Source organism: Herpailurus yagouaroundi, unplaced genomic scaffold (genome assembly GCF_014898765.1).
Source record: "Herpailurus yagouaroundi ecotype Mexico unplaced genomic scaffold, PumYag 196, whole genome shotgun sequence".
NCBI lineage: Eukaryota > Metazoa > Chordata > Mammalia > Carnivora > Felidae > Herpailurus > Herpailurus yagouaroundi.
The window spans coordinates 13,276,716-13,299,744 of NW_024412427.1; the positions used below are offsets into that span (position 1 = coordinate 13,276,716).

Genomic DNA, 23,029 nt, shown 5'->3' on the forward strand with positions numbered 1-23,029 from the left:
GGAAGGTCTGTCTTTCACAGATCTACTTCCCGGGTTCTGTACTAGGAGCCAATAATGTTCTGACCCGCATTCCAGGCACAGCTCTTTTACCTGCACTCTTATCCACACACAGGCTTCATCCTAACAAGCTCCATTCTAATGAACCCTCCACCTAAAGAGCTGTGTGGCCCTGCAGGGGCACCCAAGAGGGAGGCAGCAGACAAGGCTGGTAAGGTGTTTTTCAAAACGCAGTTCACAGATCACCTGCATCATTATCACTGGAGTGCTTCTAAAAGTGCAGATTCCTGGGCATCACCTAGATCTACTGAATTACAACTTTGGGAGTGGGGCTCAGGAAACTACATTTTTAACATGCCTCCCCGACGCACACCCCGAGTCTTATGCACAGTGAAGTTTGAGAACCAATGGGATAAAAGCTCCCCCGAAGAGAGGCAGACAGGTGATTTAGAGAAGACCAGACAAAGGTTTAGGGAAGGGTCTGGAGACAGAAGATGGGGGGGTGGGGGCGGGGGGCAGTGTAAAGGCACGCTCCGGGGTAGCGACAGTCAAGACCTGTGCGCGGTGGGAACAGTTGAAGGTGGAGGTGAGGACAGGGCTCCGGAAAGGATCTGAGACGGGGTTTGGGCTGGGAGGCTGGTCAGAGGTGAGGTCGCATCCGCGAACCGGTCAGGACAGAGGGGAGGCGGAAGGCGGAGAGACCAAAGTCTGGACGTGAGGAGGAGGAGCAAGGATGGAAATAAATAATAGGGGGCTCTTCAGAGGGGTCGGGGCTGGGAAGTGAAAATTAGAAAAAAAGGGGGTCACAGGAGGTGGAGACCAAAGCAGTAATAGGAACCGGCCGAGACGGTAACCGAGACCTTCCCTCCTACCGAGTGCCTCCCCCAAAACTCTGGGCCCTGACAAGCCTGAGTGTGGGGCCAGGGTCGGGGAGAGGGAGTTTGGGAGAGACAAGCCCAGTCAGGGACGTCCCTCAGGACTGAGCTAGGGGTCCCGGAGGTGGCTCGGGCCAGGCATGGGGCGCTGGAAGGTCCTGGGAGCCCCCGGAGGACCACGCTCCAGCTCTGGCTCCCGGAGTCTCCTTCACTCACCATCGCCGCCGCCATCTTGGATCCACGTGTCGCCGTAATGACGTCAGCGGAAGTGGTGTTTCCCTGGTTACGGAGTTTAACTCCGTGGGGTGCTGCCTGGCTTCGATCTCTCCTGTAGTCGTGTTCAGCAGGGGGGCGAGAAGACTTAACTCCTGATCGGCAGCCTGGTCTGGGCAGGGAGGTCGCTGATTAGGTGACGAAAGGATGGTGTAACTATGGGGGCCATATTAACTCCTGGCAGAGACTGCTCCTCCTCTTCTTCCCCACTGTATTGTGGGTAATGGGGGTGTGCGTAAACGCGCTTGTTCTCTGGACGCCATCTTTACTATTGGCAGGAAGACCCGTTGCCAGGGTTACCTGAGGCCCTGATTTAATGAGTGGGATGGGTACCAGAGCTCCAATAGCAGTCCAACTACGAGAATAACTTGTAATTAAGTATATGATTATTTGCTTGACTATTTTATATCCTCTCTAATAGATTGTGATTCCTATGAGGGTAGGATCCGCTCTTTCATTTAACCTTGTACTACCTTATTCTCATTGGCAAAATAGGTAGGGATTATAATAATAGGCTTATGATGAGGATCTAATGATATAATGTTATATGGTAGGTATTCAATAAACAATTGTCTTTTTACATTTATTTTATAATCCTTCAGGTAGATGGTAGGTGCCCAATACAATACACTACTTATTAAACGATGAAAAGCAGCGTATTTCATGGAGGAAGACATCTTTGAATATGGACTTCACCATGGCCTGGTTAGCTAAGAGTGTGACTGGAGGTAAGTTACTCAATCTTGCTAAGCCTCAATTTCCAATATCTGGAAAGGGGACTCAAAAGAGTCATGGTGTTAAAATTGGGAAAGATCTGAAAGTTCATTTATTCCATGTATTGCTGTAAAGTGGATACAGTACCAGTGTTACCAGAGACTTTTTCAAAAAGTTGTTTAAAAAAAAGAACCATGAGATCATGGACCTGAGCTAAAATCAAGAGTCCAATGCTCAACTGATCGAGCCACCCAAGTACCCCCTTAGAATGGGGCATCTTATCTACACTTTCCTTTGCCACCTTGCAGGGGAGGAGTCCATGAAGTCTTCCCAAAGCATTGGTGGCACAAAATTTATTTCCATGTTTTTTTTCTTTCGCTTTTTTATTTAACAGACTTTTTAAAGAATGTTTATTTATTTTGAGAGAGAGAGCAAGAGAGAGAAAGAGGGAGGGAGGGGGAGAAGCAGAGAAAGAGGGAGAAAGAGAATCCCAAGCAGGCTCTGTGCTGTCAGCATAGAGCCCCCAGTTCGGGGTTTGATCTCACAAACCATGAAAAATCGTGACCTGAGCCAAAATCAATAGTTGGACATTTAACCCACTGAGTCACCCAGGCACCCCAGCAGACTTTATTTTTTAACGTTTATTTACTTTTTATTTATTTATTTATTTAGAGAAAACATGAAAGAGAGAGGATCAGAGAGAGAGAGAGAGAGAGAGAGAGAGAGCGGGAAAGAGAGAATTCCCAAGCAGGCTCTGTGCTGTCACTGTGGAGCCTGACATGGGGCTCGAACCCATGAACTGTGAGATCATGATCTGAGCTGAAATCAAGAGTCGGACTCTTGGGGCGCCTGGGTGGCGCAGTCGGTTAAGCGTCTGACTTTAGCCAGGTCATGATCTCGCGGTCCGTGAGTTCGAGGCCCGCATCAGGCTCTGGGCTGATGGCTCAGAGCCTGGAGCCTATTTCCGATTCTGTGTCTCCCTCTCTCTCTGCCCCTCCCCCGTTCATGCTCTGTCTCTCTCTGTCCCAAAAATAAATAAAAAACGTTGAAAAAAAAATTAAAAAAAAAAAAAAAGAGTCGGACTCTTAACCGACTGAGCCACCCAGGTGCTCCCAGACTTTATTTTTTAGAGCAGTTGTAAGTTTACAGAAAAATGAGTAGAAAACACAAAATTCTCATATACTCCCTCACCTGGCCTCCAGTTTCCTCTATTATTAACATGTTGCCTTAGTATGCTACATGTTACAATTGGTGAGCCTATTATTATTTTTATTTTCATTAACTTAATTCTGTAATTTGCATTATAATACACTCTGTGCTATGCATTGAGTTTTGACAGATAATGATATGTATCCACCATTAAAAGTATCATACAGAATGGTTCCACTACCCTAAAAATCCCCTATGTTCCTCTTTATTCATCCCTCCTTCTCTGCCAAACCCCTGGCAACCACTGATCTTTTTATTATCTCTGAAGTTTTGCATTTTCCAGAATGGCACAGTTGGACTTCACGGTGTGTAGCCTTTTCAGGTTGGCTTCTTTCACTTAGCTGTGTGTTGTGTAGGGTTCTTCCGTGTCTTGATGGCTCGTTCCTTTGGATCACCGAACAATATTCCAATATATGGATATACCACAGTTTGTTCATCTCTTCACCTGTAGAAAGGCATCCTAGTCACTTCCAAATTTTGACAATTGTAAATAAAGCTACTGCAAACATTAGCGTGTAGGTTCCTATGTGGACAAAAGTTTTCAACATGCTTGAGTAAATGTCAAGGGACGCAATTACTGGGTTGTATGGTAAGAACATGTGTAGTTTTGTAAGAGGCGACCAAATGTTTTCCAAAGTGACTGCACCATCTTGCATCCCCACCAGCAAATGAATGAGAGTTCTTGCTGCTCCAAGTCCTTGCCAGCTTTTGGTATTGTCAGTGGTTGGATTTGGGCCATTCTAAGTAATGTGTGGTGATATCTCATTGTTTCAATTTGTACTTCTCTAATGACATACGATGTTGAACATCTTCTCGTCTTCTCAGGTGAACATCTTCTCAGGTGGCTTGTTTGCCACCTGCATATCTGTTATTTCTTTTTTAATGTTCATTTATTTTATTTTTGAGAGAGAGCGAGAGCACAAGCCAGGGAGGGGCAGAGAGAGAGAGGGAGACCCAGAATCCAAAACAGGCTGCAGGCTCTGAGCTGTCAGCACGGAGCTGGATGCGGGACTTGAACTCACAAACTGTGAGATCATGACTTGAGCTGAAGTCAGACACTTAACAGACTGAGCATATCTTCTTTTGTGAGGTGTCTGTTCAGGTCTTTGACCATTTCTTAATTGGGTTGTTTGTTTTCTTATTGTTGGCCTTTAAGGATGCTTTGTATATTTTGGATACCGGTCTTTTATCAGATATGTGTTTTGCAAATATTTTCTCCCAGATTGGAGCTTGTCTTTTCATTTTCTTAACAGTGTCTTTCTCAGAGCAGAGTTTTTAAATTTAATGGAGTCCAGTGTATCAGTGTTTTCTTTCATGGGCTGTGCTTTGGTGCTGTATATGTCCCCATGTTTTAATCTGTCTTTCCTGTGACCAGATGGATAAATCACAGTATAGGGCAGTTAAACTGAAAGAGCAGGAGGGTAGGCATTGACCCCTGGTCTTGTCCATGTAGCAATAGGCTCCCTCCTATGGATAACTGAACAGCAATCCAATGCACCACAAATCATTAGTGCAAATTCCTACTGTAGGAGATGAGCTCCGCTTTCAGATACCCAAAAACATATCCCAAACAAGATAGCAGGAGAGAAATTCAGTTACCGACTAGGTAAGTTGAAACACTGCTAGATGTGCTTTCCACTGCTTATACCCAGTTCCTCTGTGCTACTTGGGGGTACAGAAGCAATTCAGGATAGGGCTCCAGGGGACCCTGGCAGGTGCTGTGAAGTAAATCTTTCAGGGGATGCAATGATATAGAAAGGTGTCATTGGCTCCCCATCTCGCTGTCCACCTCTTCCCGTTGTTCCCCTTCCAACGAAAGCTAATGTCAGGCACTTTCAACTGAGACAACATGCAGGAAGGGCCCATTGATCCTTGTCCTCTCTACTTCCTTCCCACATCTCCCTCCCCTCTACTGAGAACTTCCCACGCAGGGAACCAGATACGTCTCAGCAACTACATCTCCAGACTCTGGTATTCTTACGATGGTGGATACCATCTTAACAACCACGATGGCTGCTTGGCCATGGGAAATGCCCCGGCTTCGGACAGCCCTGCAGCCCTAGGGGAGACCCAGACTAACCAGCTCAAGTATCACTGTGGCTTGGCAGGAAAGTCCGGGCTCCAGTCATGAAAAATCATTCCTATCATCTTGGCAAACTCAGCTCTTTGGAGACACAACCCATCCAGCATCCCAGTGCCAATGTGATTAGCAGAATAAGGCCCCTCCTCCCTGCCCAAGATGTCCCTGTCTTAATCCCTGGATCCTGCGAAGATGTTGCCTTACATGGCAAAAGGGGCTTTGCTTTGCAGATGTGATTAAAGATCTTGAAAGGGAAAAGTTAGTCTGGATTCTCCAGGTGGGCCCAATGTACTAACAGGTATCCCTACATGTGAAAGAGGGAGGCAGGAGCCGGTCAGGGAAGGAGATGTGAGGACAAGCAGTTTGGAGTGACGAGTGGAAGAAAAGCACGAGTCAGGGAATGTGTCAGTTTCTAGAAGTCAGAAAAGACGAGGAAATGAATTCTCCCCTAGAGGCTCCAAAAGGCACGTCAGACTCTGACCTCTGGAGCTGTGAGATAATGAATTTGTGTTTTAAGCCACCAAGTTTGTGGTCATTTGTTGCAGAAGCCAAGGGAAACTAACATAGCCAGCGACTACTTGGGGGGCAGTTAGAAAAGCTGGAGCGTTGGCCCCCATTTCTCTTCAGACTGCTGGTCTTTGGAAGGGTCCCTGCCCCTTTCTGTCTTGTCATCTAGCAAAAAGGCAAATAGATATTCAGGAACTGGCAGAACAAGACAAGCTGTCAGGAAAACCTTTAGCATTTGTATCTTTTATTTAAATATTTATTTCATGATTTTTAAAAGTTTCCCGTCCAAACCACAGCTGTAACCGGAATCCAGCTGTCCCAGGCACTAGAAGAAATATCAGCTTGGGGTCTCCTGAGGATGGCAGACTGGAGATTGCTAGAGTCAAAAAGAGATTGTCCAGTTCAGCCCACCCACCTGACAGATGAGGCGCTGTGGCTGGGACGAGGGTGGGTGTCCGGGAGTGGGAAGGACAAGCAGGCACCAGGCAGATGGCGCTGGAACCACCTCTCGGGCGTCAGCTGGATACTCGGCCCTGCCCGGGCTCTGCCCATCATGGCTGTTGGTACTGGCTCTCCGTGGCCGTGTAGAAGTCATCCAGCACGCTCTGGATATATTCGAAGGTGGGCCGCTCCTCAGGGCGGTTCTTCCAGCAGCGTGTCATCATGTTGTAGAGTCCCTCGGGGCAGTTCTCGGGTCGAGGCATCCGGTATCCATGCTCCAGTGCCCGGATCACCTCAGGGTTTGACATCCCTGAGAAGGAGCCATGGAGTGAAAAAGGGAGGGACTGGGACAGGGAATCCTGGGGTGGCAGACACTGTTGCGTCCCCAGGAGCCATCACTTCTTACCTCTCCTGGGAGCTGAGCCCCTCCCACTGGGAAAGCCAGGTACCCCTTCCCCAGCCTCCCCTGCAGGCAGGGCAGGGACATGGCACCCAGTTTTGGCCAATGGGAGCTGAGGGGCATTCTCCCAGGAGACTGCAGGAAAGGTGTTCCTCCCTGATGAGAAAAGAGGCCTTGGAAGATACACCCCTCCGCTTTCCTTCAACACAGACACATGATCCTGCCAGGCTCCTCATCCTGGGGACTAAGAACTCGCCTACTGTTTCCACACTCTTCGTTATTTTGTTACTTCCAGCCTAATGCATCCTAATGGATTCAGGTCCCATAACCGATTGCCTGGTTTTTACTGGTGTACTCTCAAGAAAAAAACAGGCAGCCTGTCTCTATGTCACTCTGTGAGTGGGACCATTTCCTTGTTCAACTGATGTTTATGTGGGGTGTCCTTAAAATTTTTGTTTAATGTTTTATTTATTTTTGAAAGAGACAGAGCATGAGCGGGGGAGGGGCAGAGAGAGAGGGAGATACAGAACCCGAAGCAGGTTCTAGGCTCTTAGCTGTCAGCACAGAGCCCGATGCAAGGCTCAAACTCATAGACCACGAGATCATGACCTGAGCCAAAGTCTGACGCTCAACCAACTGAGCCACCCAGGCGCCCCAATGTGGGGTATCCCTAAGAGCAATCTTCCACATGTCTATGATCCCCGATTTTATATTACCAGTCGCACCAAACTCATACATCCAAGTGCTTCTTTGAACATCTTTACCTGGATATTACAAGTCACGTCAAATTTAACAGGGCTAAACCAGAACTCTTGAAGTTCTATCCCTAGACCATCGACCAACATCTATCCAGCTGCTCCACTAAAACCAAGAGGGTCGACCTTGGTTCTCCTCCCTCTCTCTCTCTGTCTCACCTTCCACATCAGCAAGTCACATTTTTCCTTCTTTTGAAATGTAGTATCAACCCATCAACTTGCGTCTGTCTCTACCACCTCTCCCTGTCCCCACTGATATGGCTGCTACCTTCTCCCCAGCCCCCAACCCACTCTCCATGTTGAACCAAAGCATCACTTAAAGATGGAAATCAGATGATGCTACTTCCCTGCTCCAGACTCTCCAATGGCTCCCGTACACTTAGACTAACATCCACAATCCACACCCTTCACCATGACCATGGGCCCTACCTGATCTGGTCCCTGCGAACCTCATTGTTCACCATCTGCTCTCATTCCTTGTCTCCAGCTACCAGGCTTCCTTGCTTTTCTTCAGGCACACCTCCGGGCCTAAGAGCTAGCAAAGCAATGCCTTCTCCCTGGAATCTTTTCTCCAGATCCTCACTGAGCTGTCTTTCAAGTCACATATGACCTGCTCTGACAGGTGCTGGGGAGCCCCATGTCACCCTCTCTCACAGGTGCCCCATGTCACTCCCTCACACACGTCCTGCTTCATATTCTCCTCAGCAGTGATCTCCAGCTGAGATGGAGAGCCTAGGATGACATGCTAGCCTGGATGTGCTCCATGGCTAGGATGTGCTCCTTATGAGCAGAGACCTCGTCTCTCACTGTATCCTCAGTGCCCAACACATAGTAGGTATTTGATCAATAGTGATGAATGAACCAAGTATCTACATCTTTTATTTCTAATCTTTTCAAAAATGTCTTTTTAATTTATTTTCGAGAGAGCACAAACGGGGGAGGGGCAGAGAGAGAGGGCCAGAGGATCTGAAGCGGGCTCTGTGCTGACAGCAACAAGCCTGATGTGGAGTTTGAACTCACGAACGGTGAGATCATGACCTGAGCCGAAGTCAGAAGCTCAACCAACTGAGCCACCCAGGTGCCCCCTTTAATATTTTTTTAAAGACATTTAATTTTTTTTTTAATTTTAAAATTAAATTTTTTTTTTTTTTAAGAATCCCAAGCAGACTGCGCTCTCAGCACAGAGCCCAGTGCGGGGCTCTAACTCACACACCGTGGACCATGACCTAAACCAAAATCAAGAGTTGGATGCTTAACTGACTGAGTCACCCAGCTGCCCCTATTTCTAATCTTCATAACCACTTCTGCAAGGTTGATGTCATTGCCTATATTTTTAAAAAGTGAGAACACTGGGGTAGAAGAAGCGAAGTGAATTTCTCAAAGTGTAATCGTGGATGGGGCAAGAACATAAAGTCAGGGACCCTTTATATCTACCTTTCCCCTTCTTCCCAGTATTCTGGCTACAGATCCATAAGGACACATCCTGACCAAAAAGGAACAGAAAATGACATTATTTACTGAGTCTTGGGCAATCTACATGTTGGGTATATCTGTACCTACGTGGTCTATTCAGCATAGGGTGCTGCCCATAGACATTGGGGATACATTCATCCATTCAACAAATAGTTATTAAGTATCGACTATGTGCCAAGCACAGAGGTGAGCAGTGCAGATATATTAATGAGGAATATAGACGTGTTTTCTGGCTTCATAGAGCTCAGTGTCTGGTGGGGAAAATTAAAAAAAAATTTTTTTTTAATATTTATTTTTGAGAGAGAGACAGAGCATGAGCGGGGGAGGGACAGAGGGCGGGATACACAGAGTCAAACAGGCTCCAGGCTCTGAGCTGTCAGCACAGAGCCCGACGCCGGTCTTGAACCCTCGAACTGTGAGATCATGATGCTCAAAAATAAACATTAAAAAAAAAAGTGGATGTGTATTTTTTAAAGTGTATTTATTTTGAGAGAGAGAGAGAGTGAGCATGAGCAGGAGAGGGGCAAAGAGAGAGAATCCCAAGCAGGCTCTGCACTGCAGGGCTCGAACTCAAGAACCGTGGATCATAACCTGAGCCAAAATCAAGAGTCGGTTGCTTAACCAACTGAGCCACTCAGGTGCCCCTGGGTGTGTATTTTGGAGTCAAATGGCCAGAATCTTGTGACTGCTTGCATGTAGCAAGGCGTGAGAGAAAAGGAAGGACCAAGGAAGCCCCCAGATTTTCAGCCTAAGAAATTGGGTGGATGGTGGTACATTGAACTGAGATGGGGCAGGTGAGGGGAGGTTGGGGACAAGGATCAAGATCTCTGCCTGAATGGACACACTGACAAGTGAAGGGACCCAGGCTGGGCCATGGAAGCAGTCGCAGCTGATGCCCCCTTCCCTACCTGGGTAAGGGATCCGGCCATAGGTGACGATCTCCATCAGCAGAATACCAAAGGACCAGACGTCTGATTTGATGGTAAAAGAGCCAAAGTTGATGGCCTCAGGAGCCGTCCACTTGATGGGGAACTTGGCCCCTGTGGGGTTGGACAGAGCAGAGTCAGCGAGAGTCTGGGAGCAGTCAGGGCTGGGTGTGTGCTAGGGAACAGGACAGGGGCACACCCTTCAGTCCCGCCTCTGCGGAAGCAAGGGGTATCTATCCTCAGGACAGATATCTAGAGTAGAGAGGAACAGGCAGAGGGGTGTGGGGTGTGGCGGGGGAGCTGACACTCTGGGCCCCCTCGTTGATTCAGCTGATACTGCAGTGAACCACAGCCCCTGAAGAGTAGGGTCCTCAAGGCCTCGTATAAATGGAATCATACAATATGCCATCCTGGTGTCTGGCTTCTTTCACTTAACATGATGTTTTGAAAGTGTATCCACGGTTAGCATGTATCAGTACTTCATTCCTTTTTTGTGGCTGAACAATATTCTGTTGTTGCTTCCACTTTCTGGCTGTTATGAATAATGTTGCTATTCATACGCGAGTTTGCCTGTTTCTGAATTTTATATAAATGGAGCCATCCTGCAACGACTTTTGCATGTAGCACTGGTTTGGAATTTTCCATTGCTGCGTAACATTATATTACATGAATGTACCACAACTTATATATCCATTCTACTACTTATGGACATTTGGATTTTTCCCAGTTTTCATCTATTACCCACAAAGTTGCCCTCCCCTTAAATCCAACATGCACTTGGCTAGCGCAACCTAAAATTGATCAGAGCCACTGGGTGAGACTACAGGCCTGGAGACTCTATCCAGAAGGACTCCATCAAGCTTAATGACAAGAGCTGGTGCCAGGACAGACACATGTCTCAACTCTCAGCACTCACAGCCCATCCAAGTGGCCCCACGGTCCCTGGGCGGCGCTCCCTACCTTCCCGGGCCGTGTATTCATTGTCCTCAATGACACGCGCCAGGCCAAAGTCGGCAATCTTGCACACCAGGGATGCAGAGACCAGGATGTTGGCGGCTCGGAGATCTCGGTGAATGTAGTTCCTCTTCTCGATGAAGGCCATGCCTTCTGCAATCTCCACCCAAAACAGAGACACCTCCATCCTCACAAGTGGCCCAGTCCAAGGTGGGTCCCACCCCAAAACACAAGAGGAGCGTCCAAGTTTGAGAAAACGGGGAAGTGTGTGCACGCAGCTCCCCCTTTCTTATGGAAGGGTCCTGAGCTCAGGTTGGCATTTCTCTACCTTCATGTCCAGGCTGGGGGGAATCTCAGGGCCTGGTTCTCTTTGGGGGTTTTTCTCTAGGGTTCCCAAACTCCCAGAGACTACTTTGAGTAAAAAGCAATGGCATTATTTTCCCAGGAACCTCCCCCGCCCACACACACACCAGGATACTGTGAGGTACTTTCATCCCCAGCCCTCTTTCTGGGGACAACCTAGGCTAATGTCATACTCTGCTGTATATCTCTTGTACCTTCTTCATTCTCAAACTTGGGTGGGGAAAATTCATTTATTCATTCAACAAAAATCTGAGTGTCTCCTGGGTGCCAGACCTATTACTTGAGCGGGTGCTGAGGCAGGCAATGCCCCTGCAGGTGGCAGTAAGTGCCATAAAGGATAAAGCAGAAGCAGGACATGAAGTGTAGAGGGCTGTTTTGGATTGGGTGGTCAGGGAAGGCTGCTTTGAGGAGGTGAAGTTTTGGCAAAGATCCAAGTGGTGGTACTAAGTGTGTGAAATAAGAGTATTCCTGGCAGCAAGAACATCATATGCAAAGGCCCAGAGGTAGGAATGAGTTTGGGTGTTCACGGAACAGGGGGCTGAGCAGAAGTTGCCACATGGAGTTGAAGTTGAAAGGGAGGCGGCTGGTTGTGAAGAACCTTCTAGGTTTGAAGAGGGGTTGGACTGTATTCTGAGTGCAATGGGAGGATGGTAGAAGGACTGGAGCAGGAGTATGACATGGCCTGATACATATTTTAATGCCATTATGGCTGCTGAATGAATAATAGACTATATGGAAGATTCTTTTTTTAAGTTAAAAAAAATCTTTTTTAAGTAATCTCTACGTGGGGCTTGAACTCATGACACCGAGATCGAGAGTCGCATGCGCTTCCAACTGAGCCAGCCAGGTGCCCCTGTATGGAGGATTCTTATTCACAATGAATGGGTCCCTGGAAGCCTCTGACAGAAAGATGTGGGATTTTTTTTCCTCAGAGACATTTTTCACTTACAAGGGTTTGTGCGTTTAACTCTCATAAAGAGGTTTATAATGAGCTCCCAGACACCCAGAAAACAGTACTTACAGTTTACAAATTGGGCTTTGAGCTCCTTGGGCCAGGTCTCATTATAATACGTTTATATGTTTTATAGAGGGGGGACACTTTCCAGATCATACAACCAGGAAAATTTTGAATGCCGGATTCAAACCAGTCTGTGGATTTCCAATACCTGTGCCCCACGTTGCCTCTAATTACTGCAGAATTGGAGGACTGTTTTGGAGGATTGCAGGTGGGTGCAATCTGGTGAGATTTGGGGGGTGGGATAGGGGAGCATGGCAAGACAGACCAAACCAAAACAAGCCTACTCAAGGTCAGAGGCAAGTGGGGGGGCACACTTTTGGGAAGTGGCCAGCAGGGGGCACCCATGGCTACTGGAACTGAGGTGTGAGGCTTCAAGCTTTCGAGCAAAAACTTGAGACTGTGCTTTTGTTGGGAATCGCAGGCTAGGGGTGAGATGAGACAAGGTCTTGCCGGGGCGGGGGGAGGGGGACATTTATCAGGAGTCCTTAGACAACAGAAGAGTTAACAAGGGTTATTATGTTAATGGAAAACATTGTCGTTTATTCGTTTATCGGAAGAGGATACTTGAGCTGAAATCGCATTTACTCTGGGGGGAGGCACGATTGCTATCAGCCATATTTCCCAGGCAAGAAAGGTTAATCCTAGAGAAATAAGTAACTGGTCCAAGTGGAGACCAGGATTGGAACCCCAAAAGCCCAGCTCAGCATCTGTGCACTAATCCATTACTCTACCTGGATTTGTGGCCTTAGATTTGAAAGAACAGGCACTCATGCTACCAGTTACCATTTTTTAGTGCCCACAGGCAGACATTCACGTTATTGATTTTCACATATGCTCAGTGGGGCAGGTGGGATTCACCCAATTTGGGAGATAGTAGAGGTTAATGCCTCAGTGACTCCGGAGTTGGACCAGCTCAGCCTGAGCCCCACAGCTCTGTGATCTCAAGCAAGCTACTTCACTCCTCTGTGCCTTCCTTTTCTTCTCTGTAAAAGGAGGCCGACAATAGAACCTGCTTCTGAGGGGTCATGTGAGGATTAATCCTCCATGCCTGCATCAAGGGTTTACAACAGTGTCTAGCACATAAGTATCCACTTTAACAGTGGCTATTCATGCTCCCTGTTGAGGAAAGTGGCATTCAGAGAGGTTAAGCAACTTGCTCAAAGCTACACAGGCAGAACTGGGATCAATACCAAAACTCTGTGTGACTCCTCTGCCTATGTACCTACACAGCCTGGCTTCTCAAGGGTTTGTCACCTGAATGAGTAAGGAAGAGGTTCCCTGGGCTCAGGGGTGGTCTAAGAACTAGGAGTCGCTGAGAGGGTGAGATTTCATAAGCACCAAGCAGGCTGCCTTGGTGTTGAGCATTAAAACTTGGGTTTACTTCTGAGAGTTATCAGGGAACCCACAGAATTAGGGCTGGAAGGGTCTGTAGGGCTGTTCCAGCTCCGGGCTCTTCAAACCGAATCCTACTGATACCTCAAGGTTGTCTTGTGGGTGACGGGACAAAGCAAAGGTCACCCTCTTCAATCAGAGCCGCTCTGTTTTAAAATATTTGGCTCCTGGGACACCTGGGTGGCTCAGTCGGTTGAGCATCTGACTTTGCCTCAGGTCGTGAGTTTGAGCCTCACGTCAGGCTCTGTGCTGACAGCTCAGAGCCTGGAGCCTGCTTCAGACTCTGTGTCTCGCTCTCTCTCTGCCCCACCCCCATTCATGCTCTGTCTCTTTCTCTCTCTCTCTCAAAAATAAATAAAAACGTTTTTAAAAAATTAAACAAAATATTCAGCTGCTATATAAGATTTCATTTGATCAACAGAATTATGGCTTAAAAAAGGGCTTTTGAACTTGAAAAGTACAGATGTGGTCTAATTCCCTCATTTGACAAATGAAGACACTCAGGTTCATGGTAGATCTGAGGCCCAGACGGCCAGTTGGTGACGGGGCTGGGGCATCTTCTACTGCACAATCTGCCTCTCTAGGACTGGAGGTGAAGACCAGGTACCCAGGTTGCCTCCTTCCTATCCCCAGACCCTCTGCCCTGGACATACAAGGGCCAGGAACCTCTTTCGCTCCCTTGGTTTCTGTTTTCCCATCTGTGAAACAGGGAGAGTGGCTTCTGCCCAGCCTGACTCTCCCCCAGCAAGATTACTTGCCAGTCTGATGGTTATAATTTAGTTACAGGTCAGACTATTGTTTGCCTAGGGACAGGGACCATTACAGTGAAAATAAATATCAGGCCCTGATTTCCATATGCCTCTGGCATTCCAGGCTCCAAAACTTAAAGCCTTTTTTTGGGGTGCCTGGGTAGCTCAGTCGGTTAAGTGTCTGACTTTGGCTCAGGTCACAGTCTCGATGTTCGTGAGTTTAAGCCCTGCATCGAGCTCTGTGCTGACAGCTCAGAGCCTGAATCCTGCCTCAGATTCTGTGTCTCCCTCTCTCTCTGCCCCTCCCCAACTCATGCTCTGTCTGTCTGACTCTCTCTCTCAAAAGTAAATATAAAAAAAATTTAAGGTCTCTTTTTTTTATACCTCTGAACATCCCCTCCCCCACCATTGGGATTTTCATACTCAAATGAGTTCTGCCTTAAAGATCTCCAGAAGACACAGCCCTAGGCCCTAGGCACGTCTCACTTAACACCCTCCAGGCTGCAAACCACACACCCTTTATCTTTGCCAGTCCCAGGTTCCAACTGACCAGGCCCAGCTCTTTTGTTTTTCCCCCATGGGCTTTGGCACAGGCTGTTTCTTCTATCTAGAATACCCTTCTCTCTCCATTCCAGCTGCCTAATTTCCACTCACCCTTAAGGATTCAGCCTAGAAGCCTCTTCCTCTGGGAAGACCTCTTGGGTTGCTCCTGGACCATGATAAATGCTCTAGCCATGTACTCCCACAGCATCCCTTTCCTCCCGGTTTCCCACAGAGAGGAGAGGATGACAGAGGACAGAAGTGAAAAACACTCAGGCCGCGGGTAAGAAGAGCTGCAAAGAGTAAAGGGAAGATGAGAAAGAAATTGGGATTTTAAGAGTGCTTCTGTGGTTTGTGTACATTATTTGTTTTGCTGGATACTGCTTTCTTTTGATGCTGAGCCAGGATCACTTGGGTAATGGCTCTTTCAGAGATTCAGTTGTTTAATGTCTCTAAACTCTGGGAGGAGAGAAATACTCTCCATTTCATTCACTGCCATATCCCCCCAAATCAACACAGTGATTTAGGCAAACTACTTAACCTCACTGGGCCTCAGTTTCCTCTCTATGCCTTAATTTCCTATTCTGTAAAATGGGATTACAATTACCTATCTGTGGCCAGACTGCTACACTGGTGGCCCCCAATGGACTGTGTCTCTTGGGACTCATGCCCTTGTGCAGTCCCCTCCCACACTGACTCTGGTCTGGGCTGTGGGCCATACTTTGGCCAATGAAACAGTAGCAAGCATGATAGGAGGAGAGGATTCATAAGGCCTTGCACACAGAGCTAGACCTGTTGGAATACTCCCTCTTGGAACCGAGCCACCATGCTGTAAAGAAGCTCTGACTGGACTATCAAGTGACGAAGGTCCACAGGAGAGAGACCCCGGAGGATGAGCCGCCATGTTGGCCATTCTAGCCCCAGGCAAGTTCTCAGCAGAATGCATCCACATGAGTGACCTCAGTTTCACCATGTGGAACAGAAGAACCACCCAGCCAACCCCAGTCAACCCACAGAATCACAAGAAATAATACATTGCTGTTAATTCAAGCTACTAAGCTTTGGAGTAGTCTGTTCCATAAGAACAGATCATAAAAATCCCACTCTAAGGTTCATGTGAGGACTGGATGAACCAGTACCTACAAGACACATAAAAAGTATACAGTTGGGGCGCCTGGGTGGCTCAGTCGGTTGAGCGTCTGACTTCGGCTCAGGTCACGATCTCACAGTTTGTGGTTTCCAGCCCCCATCAGGCTCTGTGCTGACCGCTTGCTCAGAGCCTGGAGCCTGGTTCAGATTCTGCGTCTCCTTCGCTCTCTGCCCCTCCCCCGCTCATGCTTTGTCTCACTCTGTTTCTCAAAAATAAATAAATGTAAAAAAACCCTTTTTTTTAAGTATATAGTTGACCCTTGAACAACACAGGGTCAGGGGCACCAACCCCCACACAGTCAGAAATCCACATATAACTTCTGACTCCCCCCAAAACCTAGCTACTAATAGCCTACTATTGACAGGAAGCCTTACCGATAACATAAACAATTGGTTAATACGTGTTTTGTATGTTATGTGTATTATATCCTGTGTTCTTACAATAAAACAAGCCTGAGAAGAGAAATGGTATTAAGGAAATCATAAGAAAGAGAACATACATTTACGGTACTGTACTCTATAAAAAAGAATCCGCGGGGTGCCTGGGTGGCTCAGTCGGTTAAGCATCCGGCTGTTAGTTTCGGCTCAGGTCATGATCTCGGGTTGGTGAGCTCGAGCCCCGTGTCAGGCTCTGGGCTGACAGCTCGGAGCCTGGAGGCTGCTTCCGGATTCTGTGTCTCCTTCTCTCTCTACCCCTCCCCCACTCATGCTCTGTCCCTCTCTATCAAAAATAAATAAATGTAAAGAAAAAGTTAAAAAAAAAAAAAAAAGAACCCACTTATAAGTGGACCTGCCACAGTTCACTCGCGTTGTTGGAGGGTCAGCTGGACTGTTGTTCTGAGCGCTCAGTACATGTTAGCTATGATTGCGTGCTATTATTACAGCACGTGTCCAATGAGAACGTGTTACATAAATCATTGAATTCCTGTCCCCTCCCCCCACTTCCCCATCAGACTCTCACCTGCGCTGAGAAGTCGATGAGCTTTGGCAATGGCTGCTTGCTGCCCTCTGCGCTTTTCAGGAAGTCCAGCAGGCTTCCTGTGGGGGGGGGGAGGAGGGGAAGCCACAGGACTGCGGTCACTGTTTTGGTGAATGGTTAAAGTTGTTTGTTGTGATGGACTTCAATAAAAACATTTACTTGCCACTCCTTGTGTTTGAGACATACAATTTGAGTGTTTTTAAAGATGACTTTGTGATTCCTAGACCGGGGGGCAATCACTATTTCTTTTGACGGAGAGAGAGCTTTCTGAGCCTGGTGGAACAGGGCCATGGCTTTAGGGCGCCGGCATAACTGTGTATTTAGAAAATGAAAAGCGTTTTCAGGTTTCCAGATTGCACTAAATGAGGTTGCGTGACGTGCTGCTGTTTACAAAAAATGGGCAGGGATTGAAAATGGTTGTGGAGCGGTGGCCTAAAAAAACTCCCTGAGAAATCACAGGTCGGCCGGGTGCGGGCAGCTCGGAACGAGTGCTTGGCCAACTCTTTTCCAGAGCATGGTCCACACAGGAGGGATGGCTGGTGAGGCAGGGAGCTGCCCCCAGCCTCGAAGGCTTAAGCCTCTTCTAGCATTACCCAGCGGGGCTCTGGCCATACTGCCCTCTCCTGTAGCTCCGTGAGCTCCCCGTCCTCTGGCATCCCCTTACCATGATTTTACCCCATGAACCAGGAGGGCTGGGCCACTCACTGCCAATGGAGGCCCAAGCACTCAAGTTCAAGAAGAGCTCCTGGCCAGACCAGGGGCATCTTGAGGGCAAGAGCCATGTCAGAGTCACCTCTGAGTCCGTAATCGACTAGTATGAGCCACGGCCTGCATCCCCAGCCCCCAGAGGGCAGCACCTTTGGCCATGAACTCTGTGATGATGTAGATGGGCTCCTTGGTGACCACTGCATACAGTTTCACCAGCTTATCATGCCGCAGAGTCTTCATCAGGTTGGCCTCTGCCAGGAAGGCATCCACGGACATGCTCCCTGGCTTCATCATCTTCACGGCCACCTTGGTGTGCTTGTTGTAGGTGGCTGGAGCAGGAGAGGGAACAGGAAAGGTGGTCAGAACCCACTGCTCTTTCCCCACAGCTCTGGGAGGCCCTGCTGCAGGCCTGCCTCCTCCAGAAAGCCTTCCCTGCTTATCTCAGTCCTCAGAAAGGGAAAGGCTTTGGCCTCAGAAAGATGCAGCTTGAAGGCTAGTTCACCACTTCCTGGCCGTGTGCCCTTGGGTAAGTCACCTGACCTCTCTGAGCTGTGGTTTCCTCATGTGCCAAGTGGAAAGGATCAGTACTGCCTTTGAAGGGCTGTTGTCAGGATTCAAGAATCGCCTCAAAACAACGCTCAGTTATTACTTGCACACGCATGGGCACACACACACACATCACTTTTGCTTTGACACATAATCATACATACACACTATCTTTGCTTAAAATGTTTTAATCTTAACACTGCTCTCAAAATAAACACCAGCCATATCACGGTCCACAGGCCCTGCATGATTTGGCCTTGCCCACTTTGCCCACCTCCTCATCCACCAAACTCCCCCTTCCTTTTTGTGCACCAATCAGCCTGCCTATCAATCAGTCTCTCAAGCACCCAACTCCCCCTCCCACCACAGGGACCCAACCCACCACACCCCTGCTTCATCTTGTTGATCTTGTAAATCTCATAATTACTTGTGTTTCCATTTTTGCCTTGGCTGCCAGGAAGCTCGAATCCAGATCTAAGGTCTTCCTGTGGTGAGAGTCTAAGGCCTTACATAATATTTTTGGTTTTCTAACCTTATCACCCAGATCCATTTTACATTCTTCTCCATACTTTCTCTGCCACATTCTCTTATTCAATACCTGGCACACAACAGGGTCTTAGTAAATGTATTTGAAATACATGAAATTTAAACTTATTTTTTCTGGCTGAATTGTTTGCATCTCTGTAAGTCACCTTTGCTCCCATTTGGAACATGGTGGAGTGCACCGGGCACTGGCCAGGCATCTACCCCACGTCCTGCAGAGAAGGCACTGATGTTCTCAAGTTATTAGGGGCAGGACAGCCTGCCTTTTGGGTGCCCCACGATGCCTTCACGTGGCACTGGGCACATGACGAGCGCTCAGGGCAGCTTGTTCATCAGTTGGCAACATTGAACTTACCTGAAAATCTCCAAACTACATTTCCCCACTTTTTCATCATCCTAGGAGGCCTATGGTTATCTCTACCCCAGACTGGTGGACTGTTCCAGCTCCACACAAGGAAGCAGATTCCTCATCCAGGACTCCTCCTTCCCAGAAGGAAGACCTGGACCCCAACAAACCTGGCCTCCAAGGCAAATCAGTGTTTGCATAGCAGGACAATGTGGTTGCTATCAAAGGAATTGCTCCTTTATGGTTATTATTCAAATCTCCCCTTACACCCGGTGGCATCCCCACTTTGCCTCAGTCTCCATTCCTGGAAGCAAAGACCTCCTTGTCTTTCTGCCCTCCCTCCACCCTCTGGCCCTGGATCCTTACCCATCCAGACTTCCCCAAACTGCCCGGCTCCAAGTTTCTTCTCTAGCTTGAGTAATTCCCGTGGGATCTCCCAGGCATCTTTCTCCCATGGCTTCTGGGGCTTGGAGGACACGCAGGGCACTATCAGCTTCTGGCAGAGTCCATCACTCCCCTCTGGAACAGAGCCCTTGGTTAGTGGAGGGCAGCCAGCTAGAGGCTTGCCCTTGGAGGCCTCCCTGCCTTGTCCTCTGCCTGTGGCTGCTACCATCGGGGACATTCCAAAGATGCCACCTTGACTTTCCTGCTCAAGCCTGAGACTTCAGGAGAATCAAAGCAACTATTTGTCAGGGCGCCTGGGTGGCTCTGTTGGTTAGGCATCCGACTTCGGCTCAGGTCATCATCTCGTGGTTCATAAGTTGGAGCCGCGGGTCGGGCTCTGTGCTGACAGCTCAGAGCCTGGAGCCTGCTTCGGATTCGGTGTCTTCCTCTCTCTCTCTCTGCCCCTTCCCCACTCACGCTCTGTCTCTCTCTCTGTCTCTGTCTCTGTCTCTCTCTCTCTCAAAACTAAACATTAAAAAAAACCCTCACAGCAACTATTTGTCTGGGGAGGGTCAGGAAGAGCTCGGCAGGCCTTAGAGGCTACAGGGCACCCTTCACTAGGATTCTTGAGAGACGAGTCCACGCTGGTTGGGACGCAGCCCTGGGCAGGACTCACTCTTGTAGTGAGCCACCAGCTCCTGCAGGGTGTTGAATGTGCTCCGTGGGGAGATGTAGAAGCCCCCGCTGTCCAGGGTCCGGATCTTGTAATGTTTCACCGTGTCCCCGTGCTGGGGGTCGTAGTCTCGCACTGACAAAGAGTAGCTTCCTGCATTGGCCAGAGAGAAATCCTTCAGGAGTGGGGTCTCAGCCTTGCCACCTCGTGTTAGCACTCTGACACCCCCTCCCGACACCCCTGTAAGGCCCCTGCTGACACTGTGTGGGCACCTGGGCAGTGGAGTCGAGTTAAGAGTGGGCTGTGGAGTCAGGCTGTCTGGGTTCTTGTCCAGCCTCCTCCATGTCCAGCGGACAGACTCTGAACAAGTGCTATGTCACCGCCGTGTGCCTCGGCTTCCTCATCTGTGAGATGGGATTGGTCACCATCACTCCCCCTACTTTATCACATTGCCTGAGGATTAAAAGATGTAATGCTGGGGCGCCTGGGTGGCTCAGTCGGTTAAGCGTCCGACTTCGGCTCAGGTCATGATCTCACGGTCTGTGAGTTCGAGCCCCGCGTTGGGCTCTGTGCTGACCGCTCAGAGCCTGGAGCCTGCTTCGGAGTCTGTGTCTCCCTCTCTCTCTGCCCCTCCCCCGCTTGTTCTCTCTCTCTCTCTCTCTCTCTCTCCCTCTCATAAATAAATAAATAGAAGAAGTAATGCAATGTAGCACTCGAGATGTGAACACTCGGTAAATGTTGGCTCTCATTTATCTATCTATCATCTATATCTATCTATCATCTATCACAAAAGCCAAGACACCACATCGGATTGGTAAATACGTTACTCAGAAACAAACAAAAAATTAGCAACAACAAAATGCAGTCTGGTTATTGAAATGTAAACATGAAATATTGTGGTAGGCTGAACAGCAGCCCCCCAAGATGTCCCTGTCCTAATGGCTGGAACCTATGACTTTCTTAGCTTATGTTGTAAAGGGGCTTGGAGGATGTGGTTCCATTAGGATCTGGAGATGGGACATTATTTTGGATTGTCCAGGTGGGCCCGATGGAAGCACGAGGGTCCTTATAAGAAGAGGTGGGAAGGTTGAAGGCAATGCTATGACATGCGAAGATGGAAACACAAAGTTGGAGAGAAGTGAGAAAGGGGCCATGAGCCAAGGAATGCCAGTGGCCTCTAGAAGCTGACGACGGCAAGGAATCAGATTATTTCCTGAGGTCTCTAGAAGGAACCAGCCCTGCGGACACCGGGACTTGAGGCCAGCGAGACTGATTTCAGACTTCTGAGCTCTAGAACTGTAAGATAATAAATTTATCTTGTCTTGAGCCACAGAGTTCGTGGTAATTTGTGACCGCAAGAATAGAACCTAATGTGCATGACATCGCATAGACCAGAAACACCCAAGTCTTTCAGTCCATGACCATACTTCTGCCATTTGCAAGCTGTGTGTCCTTGGGCACGCTATTAGCCTCTCTGTCTCTCAGTTTGCTCCACCACAATGGAGCTCCATTGCTCCACTGTGTCTCAGGATCTTGCAGGGGTTTAAATTGTTGCATGAATAACAAGTGACCATATATGCCAGCCACTGTCCTAAGAACTTTGTCCAAATAAACTATGAATAAATATGAATAATAGCCTCTACAATGAATTGTAATTATATGAATATAATGAATTACATAACTTATTATAATGAATGAATAACCCCACATGGGTACAGTTTTTATAGCACCATCATTTTACAGGCAAGGAGACTGAGGTCCAGGCAGGTGCATTAACTCACTTGCAGCCATGCAGCTGGTAAACCGCAGAGCCAGGATTCAAACCCAGGCTGCTGGCTCCCCACCCCACTCATTGCTACTCTGCCCAGCCAAGGTGAGGCTGGCTTGGCTGATGCTAGATGGGGTGGGGCAGAATCCAAGAAACAGCAGGCCGGGATTCAGGGCACTTGTGCTGCCACTTTTATTAAATTGGCTAAATGGGTCCCTACGGCCCTACCTCTGGAGAGCTGTGAGAGGGAACCAGGTTCACCCTTCTGCCCTGCAGGTCTGGGTTGTTTCTTTGGCTTCTCAGCCTCTATCTGCAGAATGGACCAGCTCAACCAATCCCCCAGCTGCCCTGGGAGCAGTTGGAGAGGAGAAGCTGGGGGCTGTATACAGCTTTGCCTTTTTGTCCTATTTCTCTTGTCCCTGGGCTTGAAGGGGGCTTGTTGGGTGGGAGAAAATTAAGCCTAAATATTCACTGGTCTGAAACACTGATTGTGAGTGGCGTTATCCTGCCATGTTCAGGCTTGGCCAATTCAGACATCCAGCAGTAGAGTAGAGGACCACACAGACGCCTTTGTTGGATGTCCCCAAAACTGCTTAGGGTACTGTGGGGTCACACTTTGTACAATTTACTTGACTAATCTGAACCAAGCAGCTTCGAGTCTAAACATATTAGTAAACATGCTTCCATGTATGAAATCTGACATCACGAGACTCCTTATTTCTATTCCTTCCTTTGGGAAAGTTAGCCTCAACTGATGCCAGTTTGAGTGATGTGATGTTTTTGGGTACTGTTCTAGCTTCCCGTGCAACGGCCCTGCAGAAAACCAACCTCACCGCCCAGGAACTTCAGGAAGCAGGTCGCCAACATCAAAACTTCCAAAAAACATCAAAAGAGACAGTTGAAGCAGTCTCAGAGGAGCCTGGCCTGGGGCTCTTCCTGCGGGCTGGTCTACCCCTTCCTTATGGAAGGAGGGGCAATCGGCTTTGTGGACAAGATACACTGCGATGGGTATTTTAAGTAATACAAGCTGGTAAAGATCAAGCTTCACTAGAATATTTTTGTTAAGGGTCCACAAGCACTGGGGCTTACTTCTAGGGACCCAACCAGGAACTACAGAAGCTAAGAAGACCCAAACCAGGCTCGGGCAAAGGGCAGGAGAAAATTTGGCAGTCTGGTGGGCTGGGTGAGTTACTCAGCAGAATTGCATTTGTAGAGGGAGCGTGGCGGCCAGTCATGCCTGGGGTACACCTGCAGGGCGGGCAGGGTG

At 48.4% G+C, this 23,029-nt stretch overlaps 2 protein-coding genes and 1 long non-coding RNA gene across 3 annotated transcripts in view; 1 reads left to right on the forward strand and 2 right to left on the reverse strand.

The window, feature by feature from the left end:
* TM9SF4 (transmembrane 9 superfamily member 4) overlaps window positions 1–1,279 on the reverse strand; it is a 53,767-nt gene extending 52,488 nt beyond the window's left edge. The window contains exon 1 of the mRNA XM_040447370.1: window positions 1,089–1,279. Within this exon, the coding sequence (XP_040303304.1) occupies window positions 1,089–1,103 (15 nt within the window). The 5' untranslated portion in view covers window positions 1,104–1,279. The remainder of the gene's footprint in view (window positions 1–1,088) is intronic.
* Window positions 1,280–1,330: 51 nt separating this feature from the next.
* LOC121012330 (uncharacterized) lies at window positions 1,331–23,028 on the forward strand. The gene is made up of 3 exons (XR_005782053.1): window positions 1,331–1,515; window positions 1,748–1,873; window positions 22,559–23,028. It is a non-coding gene; the product is annotated as an uncharacterized LOC121012330 (long non-coding RNA).
* The window catches only part of HCK (HCK proto-oncogene, Src family tyrosine kinase), a 41,146-nt gene continuing 23,988 nt past the window's right edge, over window positions 5,872–23,029 (reverse strand). The window contains exons 7-13 of the mRNA XM_040447373.1: window positions 19,998–20,147; window positions 19,304–19,456; window positions 17,652–17,831; window positions 16,777–16,853; window positions 10,611–10,764; window positions 9,633–9,764; window positions 5,872–6,406 (exon numbers count right to left, since the gene is read on the reverse strand). Of these exons, the coding sequence (XP_040303307.1) occupies window positions 6,207–6,406; window positions 9,633–9,764; window positions 10,611–10,764; window positions 16,777–16,853; window positions 17,652–17,831; window positions 19,304–19,456; window positions 19,998–20,147 (1,046 nt within the window). The 3' untranslated portion in view covers window positions 5,872–6,206. The remainder of the gene's footprint in view (window positions 6,407–9,632; window positions 9,765–10,610; window positions 10,765–16,776; window positions 16,854–17,651; window positions 17,832–19,303; window positions 19,457–19,997; window positions 20,148–23,029) is intronic.